Consider the following 17,131-nt stretch of genomic DNA (forward strand, 5'->3'; position numbering starts at 1 on the left):
TTTTCACTTTCATGCACTGGAGAGGGAAATGGCAACCCACTCCAGTGTTCTTGCCTGGAGAATCCCAGAGATGGGGGAGCCTGGTGGGCTGCTGTCTATGGGGTCGCACAGAGTCAGACACGACTGAAGTGACTTAGCAGCAGCAGTGCCTCATGGGCAGTGGAGCACTCTTCTGGAGGACTTCTGTGCAAGAGTGAGTCTTAGAGTGTATTAGAAGAGGCAACATGGAAACAGCACATGATTGGCTGGGAGGCTGGGAACTTTCCTACAGGGCTCAGTTCAGTTCATTTCAGTCACTCAGTCGTGTCCCGCCAGCAGGTCCTATTTTCTAGGTAAGGTGAGCTCACTAAAGCTGAGTTGAGGATTGTTATTGGGGTTAGACAAGGTTCCTTGACAGAGGTTTCCCCTAAGTGCATGCTGACTTAGGTTTATACTTGTCGTGTGTGCTGGGCTGTGGGGGTGACCTCCATTTTGTGAGGCCCCTTATAGGAGTTGTGGTAGTTGCTCAGTCGAGTTTGACTTTTGCAACCCTGTGGACTGTAGCCCAGCAGGCTCCTCTGTCCATGGGATTCTCCAGGCAAGAAAACTGGAGTGGGTTGCCATTTCCTCCTCCAGGGGATTCCCAAACCAGGGAGTGAACCTGAGTTTCCCTCATTTTCATTACCGTTTGAGCAACTAGGGAAGCCCTCAGATGATAAAGAATCTACCTGCAATGAGGGCCTTTTTTAAAAAAAATAGGAATTGACTTTATTAGGAATGTTGTAGGATGGGGTAGAAGGGGACTTCGAGGTCATCTCTTTCACTCTCCTGGTCAGCAGACCTCTCCAGGGTGTTTGAAGGAGATAACTCTGTGGCAAAGTGCACAAGCTTGCATGGCCCCTGGTGATGGGTCTGCCAAGGGACATCTTCAGGATCAAAGGCCAGCACATTCTCTTGTCTTGCTTGTGTTGGCACCACGCTTGATGTGTGGCCATGCCTCTGTGAGCTGGTGTGTGGAGGCAGGGGACTCCAGCTCTGGGAAGAGGAGGACGTCATTGGCTTTGGCAGCCAAACTTGACACCACCATCCCTCGGATTTCATAGAGTCTGTAGTTTCATTGGGAGGCTAGCCAACTTGCTGTCTGCTGTTGAGTGTGGGTGAGGAAGTGGGAGGAAAGAACTGGGTGATGAGAAAGTAGGAGGACAAAGAGAAACCATAAGGAGTGGAAAATCTGTTGAAGGGAGTGAAGAAGAGGCGGGTGAGACACAACAGCCCCAATCTAAAATATACAACTTAAAGGACTCTGCCGCATAGAGCAGACCAGGGGACTTTATGAGTGGTGTCACTTAAGCCTTGCAGCCCTGTGCTGGCTCTGCGGCCCTGGGCCCTCAGATGGAGTCCCTGCTCTGCGCCTCAGGACAGCCAACTCTAGGGTGTGTTTGCCAGGTGGCATCTGGATGGTGTGTCCAGTGGAAGGCTTTGGTAGGACTGAAAGGTGGGGGGATGGGAGAAGCCAGGGAGGTCCCCTCTCCTACCCCACCTCTGCCTTGGGAGGCTGCTCCGGCTGCAGCTGCAGACGAGCACTCAGAGACCTAGCTTCCTCAGCTGACCCGGGACTTCCATAACTTCATCTCCTCTCTTTGTCTTCCACTCCAGGGTCAGCAGCAGCTTCCTGCCTTGTCTCAGCTTCCCCTTCATCGGTGGAAATAATTCCCTGCATTGAGCTCTTTCTATTGCAAATGCTTAGAAGTAGTTTCTATTTTATTGGTTAGATCCTGAGACAGGTTAGATTCTTATTCCTAGTGAACAAAAGAGCAAACGGAGGCGTACATATGATAAATAACGTGTCCAAGGTCATCACAACTAGCCAATGATGAGATTGGTATTCACAATGTAAGACTGTAGCACTCACACTCTTGATACAGTAACATGTGGCCTCTCAGAATGAGCTTGAAGGAATTAAGAAAAAGGAAGAAAAATCTCTTCATGTATGAAATGGTAATGGTGTGAAAACATTGCTTTGACCTTAAGAAATTCGGTAATCTCTGTGTGTGTGCCCAGTGTTTCATAGTCCTAAATCTTGGTAAATTAATTCAACTCAGGCACTGGTGCTCCTCTTTCATTATTCTTCATTTTCTTGGTGGATCATAAGGGGTTGCTTATTTCCACTCATCTATTCCATTGCAATTTGTGGAAATGTGACCTGAGCCTTGCTTTGGAACTCAGGTTGCTATGGAAACCTTTGACTGGAGGTGGATGGATCATGGAGGTTTATTAATGAGAATTTCCTCCTTCTACCTCTGGCCTCTGTTTGTGTGAAAATCCATGAAAGGCTCATTAATTTTTGTGTTAGGGTTCTCCAGAGAAACAGGCCCAATAGGATGTATACAGATAGAGAAAGAAGTTTATTTTAAGGAATTGGCTCGTATGATGAGGGAGGCTGACATGTCAGCAAGCTGGAGACCCAGGAGGGAGATATGGTTCCAGTCTGAATGCTGGCAGGCTTGAGGCCCAGAAAGACTGGATGTTTCTGCCTTTCTTCCAAAGGCAGGAAGAAAAAGGATGTCCCAGCAGAAGGCAGTCAGGCAGTTCTTTTTAACTCGTGGGAAGGTGAGCCTGTTTGTTCTCTTCAGGCCTTCAACTGATTGGATGAGGCCCACCCACGTTAGGAAGAGCAATCTGTTTTAATCAGTTTACTGATTTGAATGTTAATTAATATCATCCAAAAACACCCTCAAAGACACACCCAGAATAATGCTGGACCCTGTAATATGTGGGCATCCTGTGGCCCAGTTAAATTGCACATAAATTAACTCTCATGGTTCTCACTACTGAAGGCTGACTTTTCAGCCTCTTTGGTGATCAAAGCTGATGATTTTTCCAAGGATCCAAATGAAAAATGGTCACTTGAAAAAGTTTTAACATCTACCGCAAATTTGGGCCAAACTGTATTGTTTGTTATGTTACTTGGTGGCCTTTACATAAAGAAATGCATGGTAATTCTTTTCTTTAGAATTTAGTAACAGGAAGACATTTATTTCTAGATAAAGTTATGTGCTTCCTTTTTATTTTGGAGTAGAAAATATGTTTCTGTTTTCACTTGTTTTGCTAGGAAGCTCAGAGCTGAAATTCATGACTGTCTCATATCTTTCCCTTTCTTTTTCAAATAGTAAACTTTTTTCCTAAATGTCTATTTTATTAGCTGTCTTATAGCATGTTTTTTCCCCTAAACTACATATTTTGGCCAGGCAATTAGGAGATAAATTATAAATAAATGAAGATATTATCATCTTTTTCAAATGCAATTCTTACAGCAATGTTATAACTTATTTTCAAATTTTACAGATCATTCTATCATGTTCATGCATCATAACTACATCATGAACTTAAGAGATAAAATTGGTGCAACATGAGTAAGGGGTGAAGAAGTGGGTGGAGGCCTCTCTTACTTTAAGAATAGATGCTTTGGTAATTACATGATACTCTCAACTTACACTTTTGTGGGAGGGTAGTGTGGTAATCATATCACAAGTCTCAAAATTATGTACACTGTTAGACTCAAAATTGAACGTCTGGCTTTTTTTCTAAGAAAATAATTTAGGAAATGGGCAAAGATGAATAGTTATGTAATATCAAATGCATTTTAAACTCATGGTCAGTGCTTTATATGTATTATCTCATTTAAAAGACAGGCACCACTATTACCCTCACTTAACAGATGGGGAATCTGGGGCCTAGAGAGTTTACATGACTTGCCCACGGTCACTCTCAGCTAATGCAGGCCGTGTCTGGGACTCAAACCAAAGCAAGCCTACTCTAAAGCCCAGACTTTTAATTATTATTCCCAGGCCAGCCGTGAGAGCAAAATCTGGAAACAATAAAAGTATTCAACAATAGGAATATATTAAATGAATTAAACCATACATTGTAATATCTTGCTATCACTTAAAGTATTATAAAATTGGTTTATTGACATGGGTATCTATTCACTAAATATTGCTGAGTGAAAAAAAGCGTGCTAGGTATGATGTAAATGTGTGTGTTTGTGTGTATGGTTCTGTGTGTGTGAGGCGATTGACACTTTGAAAAGGGCCTAGAGCAGTGGTTCCCAGATTTTCTGGAGGCTTAGAATCTCTGGAGGTAACTTTGAAAAATAGTGATGCTGGGGACTTCACTGGTGGTCCAGCAGTTAAGACGCGACGCTCCCAATGCAGGGGGCCAGGGTTTGATCCCTCGTCAGGGAACCAGAACCTGCATGTCCCAACTGAAGATCCCGCATATCCTAACGAAGATCCCACATATGGCAACTGAGACCTGGCACTGCAAAAAAAAAACAAACCGATGCCAGACCCATAAAATCAGACCAGACCAATGAAATCAGAATCTCTGGGGGCTATGTCCATGCTTCACTATTTAACAAAAGCTTCCCAGGTTACTTTAATATGTTGTCAAGTATAGAGCAGGAAGTCCATCTAAGTGTATAAGAGTGGTTATACTTGAATAGGGCTTCCCAGGTGGCGCTAATGGTAAAGAACCTGCCTACCGATGTAGGAGATACAAAAGGCATGAGTTCGATCCCTGGGTGGAGGAGGGCATGGCAACCCACTCCAGTATTCATGCTGGGAGAATCCCACAGACAGCCTGGCAGGCTACAGTCCATAGGGTTGCAAAGAGTTGGACATGACTGAAGCGACTTAGCACACACCACATACTTGAATAGAATGGGAGTCGGCTCTTTTATTTTTTTTCTCTTTTCTGTATACTTTTTTATAATGAGGATATTACTTATAATTAGAAAAAATTTTAATCAAAATAAGTATGATTCAGAGCCTAGGGAATGAAATGCTTTATTCCTTTCGTTTTCCCTTACTTTTATAAACATTGTAACTTACTCTTTTATTTTCTAGCATGTAAATATAAAATGCTTACAGCAGAGATATATAGTGTGTATATGTGTGTGTGTCTGTGCATCTTGAGTTCTCCATGGTACCTGCCAGGGAAGGAAGGGGTACTGGGTAGAGTGTACAGCTTCAGGGAGCCTCGCCATGGCATACATACTTGGGGGACCAAGCCAGGAACAACAGTCCCAGTTCTCTGACAGCCTGGGGTGGTGCAGCCGTAACCTGCTCAGTCTCCACCAGGACCCACTCCTGCAGTTTCCTCTGTGCCTGCTAGGGTGACCTGTCTTCCCAGTTTCCCTGCAACTCTTCTGCCTTTAGCACTGAGGGTCTCGAGTATTGAGAAGAACCTCAGTCTTGGGCAAACAGGACAGTTGGTCACCCTGTCCCTGCTCCGCTGGGCACTGTCCTCATTTACTCCCAATCTCTCTTTGAGCCTCAGCACTGACACCCCTACAGGTGGCAGCTGTTCGTAACCACCTGATGCAACATATGAAGGCAGGGATGAAGCAAGCTACATTGGCACTGGCTCCAGGGCTACAGTACAAATAAAAAAATGTATTTTCCTTTTCTCATTTTTTTTTTAAGGAAGATATATCTAAGCCTAACAGTACCAAGATTTGCTCTCTTTTATTTTGCTCTGGGCTGTCCTTAATGGCCTTGAACATGCTCAAATTTCTAATCTATAGGACAGCTACGGTATTCTTGCTGAATAGTACATTTTAAAAATATTCCTGAATCATAATACATTTCTCTAGGGTATGTTAGAGGCTTGCCAGCCAGCCCTTCATTGTGACTTGCCTTAGGTAGGTTTTTGTAAAAAGCTGGCCTGGATTTTGCTTAGATGACTGTAGAAATGCAATCAAAACAATCTATTTCTCCCTCTTTCTCTTCCTATATTGCCGTTTGAGCTTGTCATTTTCTGCTAAATCTTAGCATCTGTTTCAAAATGCACATCACTCTTTACATGGTTTGACTGACATAACAAACCTTCCCGGAAATTCACACAGTATGTCAAACCTTTTTGATTACTTACAATATTTGCAGTATAACGGCACTGCATATATATCATTCTTTTTCTTGGTGCATCAAAAATTTCCGCATTTATTTGCACTATATCATTTTTACCCATCAATTCCCACTGAATAATGGCTCATAACTGACCCAAAGCAGTTAAATTGAAGTGTTTCTGATTTATTGAAAAGTTATAAGAACCAAAGCTCTATTCCCAAGCTGCAGTAAGGTCTAACTTGTCAGATAGAACTAGATTTGAGGACAAGGTTGTATTAGGGGTGGTAAGGTTGTGTGATCTATTTACAAACATGGAGACCGAACTGGTTATTGGCCAGAAGTGGGTAAAGCATTTACCCCTCCTTTTGCTGTAGTTGCTCACTTAGGAAAAGCTGATTTCATTGGGCAAAATTTCCCCCAGACTCTTTACTTAATTTAGATACCTTTGCTGCTGCTGCTAAGTCGCTTCAGTCGTGTCCGACTCTGTGCAACCCCATAGACGGCAGCCCACCAGGCTCCCCCGTCCCTGGGATTCTCAAGGCAAGAACACTGGAGTGGGTTGCCATTTCCTTCTCCAATGCATGAAAGTGAAAAGTGAAAGTGAAGTCGCTCAGTTGGGTCCGACTCTTCACGACCCCATGGACTGAAGCCCACCAGTCTCCTCTGTCCATGGGATTTTCCAGACAAGAGTACTGGAGTGGGGTGCCATTGCCTTCTCCAAGATACCTTTGGTACATTACAAAATTACTCTTTCTACAAGAGACAAAATAACCAATTCTTCTCTAACAATTATAACATTTCCTTCAAAATGTTAATGGAAGATAACCCTGCCGTTTATTGAGCTAGCATATTGGTACGTATAGGGGAATGACTTTTCTCTGTTTCTGTAAACACCTGGCTGGTTATAGACAAATAGGAAGGAAGCTGAGTAAACAGGACTTTCCCCATCCATCTGGTCATGGCAGGGGTCCTTCTACTGTGAAGACACATTTTCCCGAAGGTTTGTGGGTAGAGGAGCTGGTATTGGTGGCTCTCTTTTAGGAACCTTTGGACTTTGGCTACTTTGCACATTTTTCTTCTGTGTCCTTAAGAAACACTTCTCTTCTGTCTCCATCTCTTTTTAGTGAAATGTCATGTTTTAATACTAATAATTCAGCAGATGCCAGTTTCCTTCCTAAGTTATGGGTGCTTTTATTCCTTTTAATTTTGAACATTGTCTTCCCCTAACCCCCCATGGCAGGGATGGATATATTTAGAGGAAACAGTGGGCTCTTTCTAAATATATAAGATAGATTGCACTTTTAAAACCCTCACTGGTGGAGGACCAGTTACTGAGACCGAGGCAATCTGACCTAACTCCCTCTTCCTAGCCATTTCAACATCTCTGTGTTTTCACCCATCCTTTCTTCCTTCCTCATATTGCAAAAGCAGAAGTGCCCATAGTTAATACTTTCCTGCTGCATCTTGTATCCCATCCCCTCCTGCCTTTTCTTCTCCTTTTCTTTTGTGTCATTTGTCTGGTTTTCATTCTGATCTTTCCACTGAACCCTTCTCAGCCTCCAAACATGTTCTAGCTTCCTCCTAAAAAAAGTAACCTGCTCTAGTTTCACTGCCCTACTCCCTTCCTCTTCACTGCTGAGCTTCTCCCTGCCTTATCTCAAAAATACAAAACTTCTCTTCATTCAGGACCCTGCTCAAACACTTGATAACCTCCAAGGTCCTCCAAGCAAGGACCTTATGCCCCTGCCCTCTGCTCCCCAGAGTTGCCTCCTTCCACAGGAAATACCCTCATTCTCAGGATAGCCTTCCTCTGTCCTCTGGCTTCCACCGCAGTGTGCTAAACCACAGGGCTGAGATTCAAGATCAAGTTTTCCCTTAGTATAAACCACCATTTGGAGCAGTATTTAGCTTGATCCCTGCATTAGTTGACCTGTTAAACTTAAGTATCCTCCAAGCAGACAATCAATGGGGAAGAAGGTGGTGAATAATTAAGTAGAAATCTCTTTAAGAAAAGAAATATTTCCTCCTTTAGCAAGAGGCCTAGTCCTGTTTTGGGAGGTTGCTACCTGCTATATGTTAGTTGCTCAGTCATGTCCAACTCTTTGAAACCCTATGGACTGTAGCCCGCCAGGCTTCTCTGTCCATGGAATTCTCCAGGCAAGAATACTGGAGTGGGTTGCCATTTCCTTCTGCAGGGGAATCTTCCCAACCCAGGGATCGAACCCAGGTCTCCCGCGTTGCAGGCAGATTCTTTACCATCTGAGCCACCAGGGATGTCCTTGGGAAGTTACTGGGCTTCTGTTATTATGTGACTTAGCATTACTTTCTATCCATTTAGTTTCTTTGCTTGATGGGTGGGAATCTATCACTGTAAAAGAGGAGCCATGTCAGTTTTTAATGGATCTTTTGTTATGCAAAGAAGGGCGCTAGCATTCCATCAAATTTTAATGCTCTTTCTGTTTCATTTAGTTTAGTATTTCTCAGCAAGGGTCCTTTGCATATTTCATCCAGGACATTTATTCTTTGACTACTATATGGTGTATATGAAGCCAGCATCCTTGCTTCCTCCCATGTTCTAATCTCCCCGAGGTGGGGCGGGGAACCACTGTCAACAATGGTTGAAAACACAGTATTTTTACATAAATGCATGCATACTGTGGCAGGTAGAATTCTAAGATGACCCCCAGTGACCCGCACAATTATCTAGTCTCCTCTCCTTGAATGTGAATCAAAGAGAACCTGTGACTAGGATGAGGTGCCATGGACTTGACCTAATCCAGTGGGCCCTTTAAAAGCACAGTGTTTTCTCTGACTGGTTCCCAGGAGAAAGTCAGAGATTCAAAGCAAAATGATTCTATTGATAGGTGCCATTGCTGGCTTGAAGGTGGAGGCCATGTGGCAAGAGAGGGAGGTGGTGTCTAGGAGCTGATAGCAGCCTGGCTGACAGTCATGGAGGAGATGGGGATCTCAGTCTTATAACTGCAAGGAAGAGAATTCTGCCTACAACTCGAATGAGTTTGGAAGAGGATACCGAGCCCCAGCTGAGAAGCTCTGACCATCTTGATTTCGACCCTGTGAGATCTGAACAGAGAACCCAGCCACTCTGTGCCTAGACCTCTAACCTACAAGACTGTGAGAGAATCAGCTTGTGGTAATTTGCTAACATAGCAATAGAAAAACAATACACATGTATTTGTCTTTAAAAAGTATATAGCTTTCCCCAATGAATTCTAATGCTCTCAATTACAGGATTGGCACCCGATACATCTTGGGTTTATCACCATGCCAGTGATGCCTCATCATCACAGAGCTCAATTAATGCCTGTCTAGTGAATGAATGACCCCTTAAGAGTCATCCTAAGGAGGGGGATAGGGAGAAAGAAGCAATCATTGCTTATAAAGTTGTCCCACTTTCAGAATAACATCGCTTTAGAACTTGCTGTGTCAAGGCACCAATCAAGTGCTGTGACATACTGATTTCTTTCAATGGCTGAAGATATTCAGCCAAACTTGATTTTTGCCTGGACTTCCCTAAAGATTTTCTTCCTTGGCAAGAATTTAACAAGCAGGAGCCAGGTCTACATATGATTTTATTAGTTTTATCCTACAGACACTCTGCAGCATGTGTATGGTAGGCTGTTGGAAATGACACATATAACTGATTTTATAGTTGTTTTTCCTGATTCTCAGTGTAGTCTCAGGTCCCTGCAGCAGGAGAGAGAGCCAGTGGTGTCTGAGGCAATGGCTAAACATGAGCTGGTCCTTGAATATGGTATGGAGTGATGGTGAGGGTTTACTTTGACAAGGCGTGGGGATTCAGTCCCTCACTGGGACAGGCCTTTGTCTCTACTTGGCTGAGGAGCCAAGGGGCCTGGGGGGATGATGATGGTACTGCCTTATGGGATGGCTGGGGAGTAAACCAAATAATGCCTGTAAAATGCTCAGCATGGTGCCTGGTGTTAGGCAGCTCTCAAATATTAGCTATTATTGTTACTACAAAATGTGAAACATTGATCCCTGTAAATGTTTGCCCTTTCTTCTCTATAGTTTGTGTTGCAAAAATAATCAAGTTTTCCAGTATAAAATGGCATGCTACTAATTTTGCTTTTTTGAATAAAATATCCTCTTGGAGACTCTTGTTCCTATCTTCCTGGATAGGCTCCTCCTTAGGGCAGGCTCGCTGCCCCCTCAGGAACCACCAGCCCTAGACCCAGAGAAAAATAACTGAAACTGCTTTAGGGTTGGTGAAGGTCACAGGTCACCCTGGTCTTGCCCCAGGCCTGGAGCTCAGATGCACTGAACCAGGCTGTTAGGAAGCTGGAAGGGACTGCCTGGCACAGATGTGGGTAGCCTGGGGCGGGGGGCTTGGGCTTGTCCAGAGGAAGCTGGGTTTAGGCTGTTGGTCCTAAGTTCTTGCAAAGCCAGGTGTTGCCTTTTGTGGGTGCGTGGTCCAGATAACTTAGTGGTAAGAGCCAGGTTGGAGAGGCCACGCAGAAAACAGAATTTCAGAACCACGACAGGAACTTGGGGAAGCTGCTCTCCTGGTTGGTTGGGCGTTGGATTTCTCAGGGAGAATAGAACAGGCTTTCCATAGAAGGTGATGGAGACACTGAAGTTTGTTTTGCTGTAGAGCAGCAAAGAAGGAAAGAATTCCGGGCTACTAAAACCCCCTTGCTGCTCTTTCAAAATCTCATTTTGAAATGGCATCTAGATTTCAACAACATGCTTGCACTTGAAAAATGAAAACATTGGACAGAACTGGTGGTTACGAGTGTGAACTTGCTCTGGCATCCAGGGTAATTTTTTTTGGCTGTGTAACTGCCATTCTTCCCATCTGTTCCTCCAAGCAGATCTTTGTGAAAGAGGAGTTTCAGCTGGTGAGATCTTAGCTGCTTTGTTAAAAATGTGCTAGTGTGGGAGATGGAAGGGGTTTTCCTGACTCTAGCAAAGGAGAATGTACATGGACACTTACCCTCAACAGGAAAGGAGAAAGGAACTGTGTATTTACATCCAAAGAGCTCAACGTAGTACTGACTCATCTGCTTCTTTTCGGGTGCTTAGGGGTTCCAACTGCTTAGCTTAGGCCTTTCCTGGTCGGAAGATACGCTCATCAGGCCCCAAGGGAGGGCTCTGTGTGTGGGTACGGTCAGGATGCTCTGGGACTTAATTCAGGGCCTACCTGCCTTGGTTATGTTCCAGTCACCATCTGTGTGATAGTTTTTGACCTTTATTAGCACCCTTATTTTTTTGAAGAGAGTAGTGCTGTGTGAAATACAAGGTAAAATACAAGACCCTGGTTACATTTGAATTTCAGATAAGCAACAAATAATTTTTTAAGAAAAAAGTATGCACAAATATGGCATGGGACATACACTAAAAAATACCTGAGCTGGAGTGAGGTAGCAAATGCCAGGAAGGTAGTGGGGTTCATTTCCTGGAGATTTTTCTGTGGTGGCTTGTGATGAGAAAGTGACACCAAAGAGTTCCCTCCCCAACAAGTCTGCTAAGTAACAGGAAGCTGTATGGAACCAGAAAGGCGCAGACCCCCTGATTAAGGGCGTTTCTGCACCCTCTCCTCAGTGGGCAGTGAAAATCTCCCCTTCTCAAACTGGCCTCTCCTTCTCAGAGGACAGCCTCCACTGGCTGCGGCCAGCTCTCTGATGGCCTGGCACTGCATCATCTGTTGGTGCAATGAGCTGTTATTCTCATTCCTAAGCTGGAAAATGATGCTCGCGCTTCCCGCGGAGGGATGGCACCGAAACGTCTTGTTGTCGTTGTAACAAGTGGGGAATGAAATCAGAAATTAGCATGAAGATAACGTACTTGGGAGATTCAGACGGCGGCAGTAACGGGAAATTTACAGTCAGGTAGAACCGGGTTCAGAGCCTGGGACCACTGCTTGCTCACTGTTGGATCTTGGGACTGGGGCTCAATTTCCTCACCTCTAAAATGGAGTGGGGAGTCATACTTAACTTCACAAGGTTGGGGTGTGGGTTCAATGAGACAGTATGCTGCTAAGTCGCTTCAGTCGTGTCCGACTCTTCGCAACTGCATGAGACAATATAGTCAACGCTGTCTAGATAGTGTGTATGATTTGGTAGATGCTAAGTTAATGGCAGGGCTTATTGCCACAGCCACACAGCGGTTTAGTCTGCCCTGGGCCACCATGTTTGTCAGAATGATCTTCTTACTTAAATCTTGCCATGCGCCAGGGAAATGGGCTGTCTTTGTGATAGCAAAAAGCTGGTTGACTGGCCTCTGAAGCTACTTCTAGAAGGACTCTGGGGTATCTTGGCATCATAATCAATGGCTGTACTTGGGCTGTCAAGCTGCAGCTTCAAGGTGGGGATGGGGTTTTAGGGCTCCTAATGATTTCATGAGCTCTACTCTAAACGTCTCCATTGTTGTTCAGTCGCTAGGTCATGACCAACAGTTTGCGACCCCATGACTGCAACACGCCAGGCTTCCCTGTCCTTCACTATCTTCTGGAGTTTGCTCAAACTCATGTCCATTGAGTCAATGATGCCATTCAGCCATCTTATCCTCTGTCACCCCCTTCTCCTCTTGCCCTCAATCTTTCCCAGCATAACAGGGTCACAAAGAGTCAGACATGACTGAAGTGACTTAGCATACATGCATAGAGGAAACATGGGTAGATTAAAGGGAGGCTTTAGTGGGACGGACAGGCTTTTAGAAAGGGCCTTAAGAGAAAGTTCCTGTGGTGTTTTAGCTGATTACACATAACAATGGGAGAGGCTTTTATGGGGATCTGGAGCATAGATTGTGGGCTTGGAGGCTGAGGCTGCCTGGGGATTTGGGCTCCAGGAGAGGGCAGAACCAATGCAGTGGCTTATTCTCCTGGAACTGGCAGCTGGGGCCAGCATTGCTGCTCGGCCCTCCGAGGCCCCCGGAGAGTCAGCTGGCTGGTGGGTTGGCTGACGGGGCTGGTGTGTGCTGAATCCTTTTCCAAGGAGGAGGAGGAGATGCCAGTTATTCCATACATCATCCTCTCCACCTGCCAAGGAGGCGAGATACTGCTGTGGAGAAAACAGCTTTTACTCATTCCTTTGTATATGGGGCTGAATAAGAGCCAGAAGCAGTAGGGTTTGTTCCATAAATCAGATGCAAGTCATGTAGATGGGAGTGCTATAGTCTGGAACATCAGGATGGGGAACGTGTGATTGAGTGTTGAGAATCTGAGGGTGTTATCCTCCCTAACGTTCCACTTTTGGAGCTGCAATCATGTCGTCGTGGCTGGTGTGAGCAGCCAGCTGTGACAGGGAGGGACAGGCAAGGGTCAGGGTGGCAGACGTCTATAATGTGATCACTATGGGGTTAGATGAGAGCAAGCTGTTGCCCTGCTTCCTGAGTAGTGAAGACGGAGGGTAGAGGCATTTTGCTTTATGTCCAAAGAAAAAAGAGCAGACCCAGGTGCTACCCCCAAACACAATCAGATGTGTTTAGGTTGTGTTTCCTTTGGTGTTATCACTCATGATGGCCAAATTAGATACCATACACAGAGAAAGGAGCCACCATGTTCAATGGAAATGCTTTTAGGGCTGAAGACACTGTGCTTTGGCACTGTTTTTTCTCCATCTGGCTGTGGTATGTCTTGCTACTCAGCTCTCACTTTGGCTCAGGTCTGAGTTTCATGCTGTTGCTCTCAACCATCCCTTCCAGAGATCCTGTTATACTCCGCAAAGCTGCTCCCAGTTAGTAGTATGCAGTGCTACTGGGACTTGGTTTCATCAGTGAGTTCGGGGTTGTGGGGGAGGTTGGTGCTTTGCTGAACTCAGATCTCCCCATGGCAGAATGTTCATGAAGAAGTGTGCACAAGTTATCAGAATGTTATTTGCTAGTTTACATGAGTCACGTTCATGAAAATAGGGGCTATCACTTTTCCACTAACTATTGTCCACATGCCTTTCATCTCCCACCTTGGCCCAAAACACACCTGTACCCTTCATTGGCCCCCTTCTTCCCTCTTGTGATCACTAGTAAGTTTATGAATAAATTATACTTGAAAAGGGCTTCCCTGGAGGCTCAGATGGTAAAGAATCTGCCTGCAATTCAGGAGACCCAGGTTTAATCCCTGGGTCAGGAAGATCCCCTGGAGAAGGAAATGGTAACCCACTCTAGTATTCTTGCCTGGAGAATCCTATGGACAGAGGAGCCTGGTGGACTATTGTCCATGGGGTCACAAAGAATCTGACATGACTGAGTGCCACTAAAACACATACTTGAAAAGGCCTCAGTATTTTTCTTAGGCCATGGTGGTGAGCTAGCTTCTCCCCACTGCCTGGCTTCCTGAGTCATTGCCCAGCCCAGCTGCCAGTGAGAGTTAGCAGGAGGAGGGAAGGGTGACTAATAACAGAGGAGAATCTGTAGCCTGGAGAGTGATTTCCCTGCTTTCTTTACATCAAGCCATTGTGTGAAAGGAGTGTGTGCGTGTGTGTGTGTGTGCATGCGTGTGTGTGTGGTCATGCCAGAGCCTTGTCCAAAACCAAGTGCCTTCTCAGCATTACCTGGGGCCTTGCTGTGGGAAGGTGGTCTGACGTCATGCTCCTTTTCTTCTTGCACTCAAACTTGCAGTCCAACATTAGCTTTGTTGTTCCCGCCAGATGAGGAAATAGGCCCTGTGGAACTCATTTTTAAAATCATGTTCAATGAATGTTCTTGAGTTTCCTTGGATAGATCAAGGGTGAGCAACCCTTACATTGTTTTTTTTAATCTCCCCTTCTTTCAAATTTCTGTTTTTCCAAAACTGTGAAAATGAGCATATGCTCCTTCAAATGGAAGTCGCTCCATAAACAACTCTATCAAAAAAAGGAAATTAAATCCTTCAGCAAACTCTTTGCTTCCTGGGCCCCCAGCGAAGGGATTGGTTTGGGAGATGGGTATCATGTACTCAAACATTATGCCTCCATGCACCCTGAAAAGAGGGTCCGTGCCTTTATTTATAATGTATTTACCCAGTGCGGCAGCCATTGAAGAAGTCTGTTTAATGAAATGTTGGACTTGTATGTAGATGGGCCTGTTGGAAATCATTATGAGTAAACATGTGTAGAGATTTATTTTCCTCCCCCCAGAGGTCTCTTGGAGGTCCCCAAAGATAAATATTTGCCCAGTTTGTATTTCCCCAGTCTTAATGTGGTGCTGAGCCAAGTGGATTGCCTTCTTCCACAGAGCTTGTTAACATGCACAGAACTGCTCTCCTCCCCGGGCGGCTGTGACATCTTAAGCCTGCCCTGGAGACAGTGTCTGGGTGCCAGCCACTTATCCAGCCTAGAACATTGGTGCAGGCACAGGCTTGCTGCTGTTTGAAGCAACCACTGCTCAGCGAGGACTGGACCACTTTGAATCACTTGAATTTCACCTTTGTTCAGCAGGTCCCACTCCCTACCCTGTGTGAATCTACTTTGTTGCCTCTGTTATGGAATTCAAGGGCAGTAGACAAAATTCTAGAGCCTTTCCAAATGGAAACCTCTCGAATTTTAATGTTCTCTCTGGGAAGCTGATTTCAACTTTCTTTCAAAAATTTTCCTTTTCCTTCAGATCCTTAAAAATCCAGAACAAACCAGGATATGTTATCTAAGATCAGGATTAAAAAATTTCTTTTTGATTGGCCTTTGTCTCTTGGGTAAAAGTGAAGGAAGAAGGAATTATATTTTATGCGTCTAACATACATTTAAAAAATTTAACTGCAAATTAGGTAACTAGGCTTAAGGTTACTCTGTAAAGGACATGACTGGTCATTTTAGAGTGCATTTCCATTAGCATAAAATGTGGTTAAGAAGAGGTCCAGGACTATTCAACTTATTTTATAGCTCTATTCTTGAGAATTACAGAGCTCTTAGAAATTGGTATCTGAATAAATTTAGGAAATATTTTCAGCTCAGACTCAAAATATTCTTTACTATAAGATATCTATAGTACCATAACCTAAGAAATGCTATACGCTCATGGCTGAAATCTTGAAATGGGTACACAGATGTATGGACAGGCTTTCGGAACACTGGAGTCACCTGTCAGGGACTTGGAAAAGGCTAGTCAGTTTGAATTTAGCTTAGCTTGTAAAATATGTCAATCTAAGTATATATTGTCCAGCAAGCATGGCAGCTGCATCCTGCAAGAATCAGCAATTGATGTTTTTAAGACTGTTGTTGGAATTTCAGGACTGAAAGCTATTTACGAAATCCTGCTCCTTGTGGAGCCAGCCATGCAGTCCATGTGAATTGTCCTGTCATGAGAAAGCGGAGTGCTGGAGGCCAGTGAACTTTCTTGAGAAACTGGCAGCCCAGCAGACACGCTGACGCCAGCAGGACAGCAGCGGGAACTGAAGGTCTTTGTACCAGGAAGAAAACAGTGCTTCTTCCCTGAAGGAGAGGGAGCCCTGACACTGGAGGGCCCTTGGTAGAAACGGGGTAGTGAAGTCTGGGGGAAGGGCCTGGGGATGGAGAGTGACTGTGTATACAGTAGGGAGAGAGGAGTTTGGCGCTCTCAGAGTGGAAACATAAGGGATGTCGCCATGGGAAGAGGGTGGGGAGAATGGTTGAGAGTGTCCTTGGAGAAGTGACCCTTCTTCTTGTGGAAAGCCCCCTCCTTGTTTTCAGTGAAACCTCTCAGGAACTGCTTCACGCCAGCAGATTTATTTTGGGAACCAGTGGAAGGGCACTTGGCTGTAGGGTAGGTGGAGGAACTAGAGCATGGCCGCAGATTCCGGCAGCAGGAGGACCTCAGACCCCAGAGGAATTAGCAGGACTCTAGGGGAGAGGTCTTTGGACTGTCCTGGACTGTAGAATTGGTGGGTTCAAGACAATTTCGTCCAGATGTTACAGGGCAAAGGGACCCGCCCTAACTTTGGGTCACATCTTTAAAATCAATGCCCAAATAAAGATTTGTTCTTTAAACTCGTGTTCTATCAGGCTGGCTGAACAACTCCACCCATGGATTCGGTTTTCGTGCCCCCATGATGAGTACAGAATGGGAAAGGGAGGTCCCCAGGAGGGAGCTTTGGAAACTGGGCCAGCCCGGAGGAAGGCCGAGACCACGGCCAGGCTGCCGGGCGCGCATTGCCGGGCGGGTGGAGCGGCTCCGCGCCCCGGGCCTCCGGGCACCTCGCACCGGCGGCGGCGGTGGGCGGCCGGCGGCGGCGCGGGGAGGGCCGGGGGGTGCTGTCAGCGGTGGGCGGCGCGGGGCGCAGCGCGCTCCGGGACAGCTGGAGGCTCCGCGGCAGCGCGGCG

General features: G+C 45.4%; 1 protein-coding gene across 1 annotated transcript in view; it reads right to left on the bottom strand.

Annotated features, from left to right (window-relative positions):
• Positions 1 to 17,131, bottom strand: part of DLX2 (distal-less homeobox 2) — a 109,414-nt gene that overhangs the window by 68,965 nt on the left and 23,318 nt on the right. Inside the window, exon 4 of the mRNA XM_010843848.1 lies at positions 16,960 to 17,106. Coding sequence (XP_010842150.1) covers positions 16,960 to 17,106 — 147 coding nt within the window. The remainder of the gene's footprint in view (positions 1 to 16,959; positions 17,107 to 17,131) is intronic.

The sequence above is a fragment of the Bison bison genome, unplaced genomic scaffold (assembly GCF_000754665.1).
Source record: "Bison bison bison isolate TAMUID 2011002044 unplaced genomic scaffold, Bison_UMD1.0 scf7180017864190, whole genome shotgun sequence".
Lineage (NCBI taxonomy): Eukaryota > Metazoa > Chordata > Mammalia > Artiodactyla > Bovidae > Bison > Bison bison.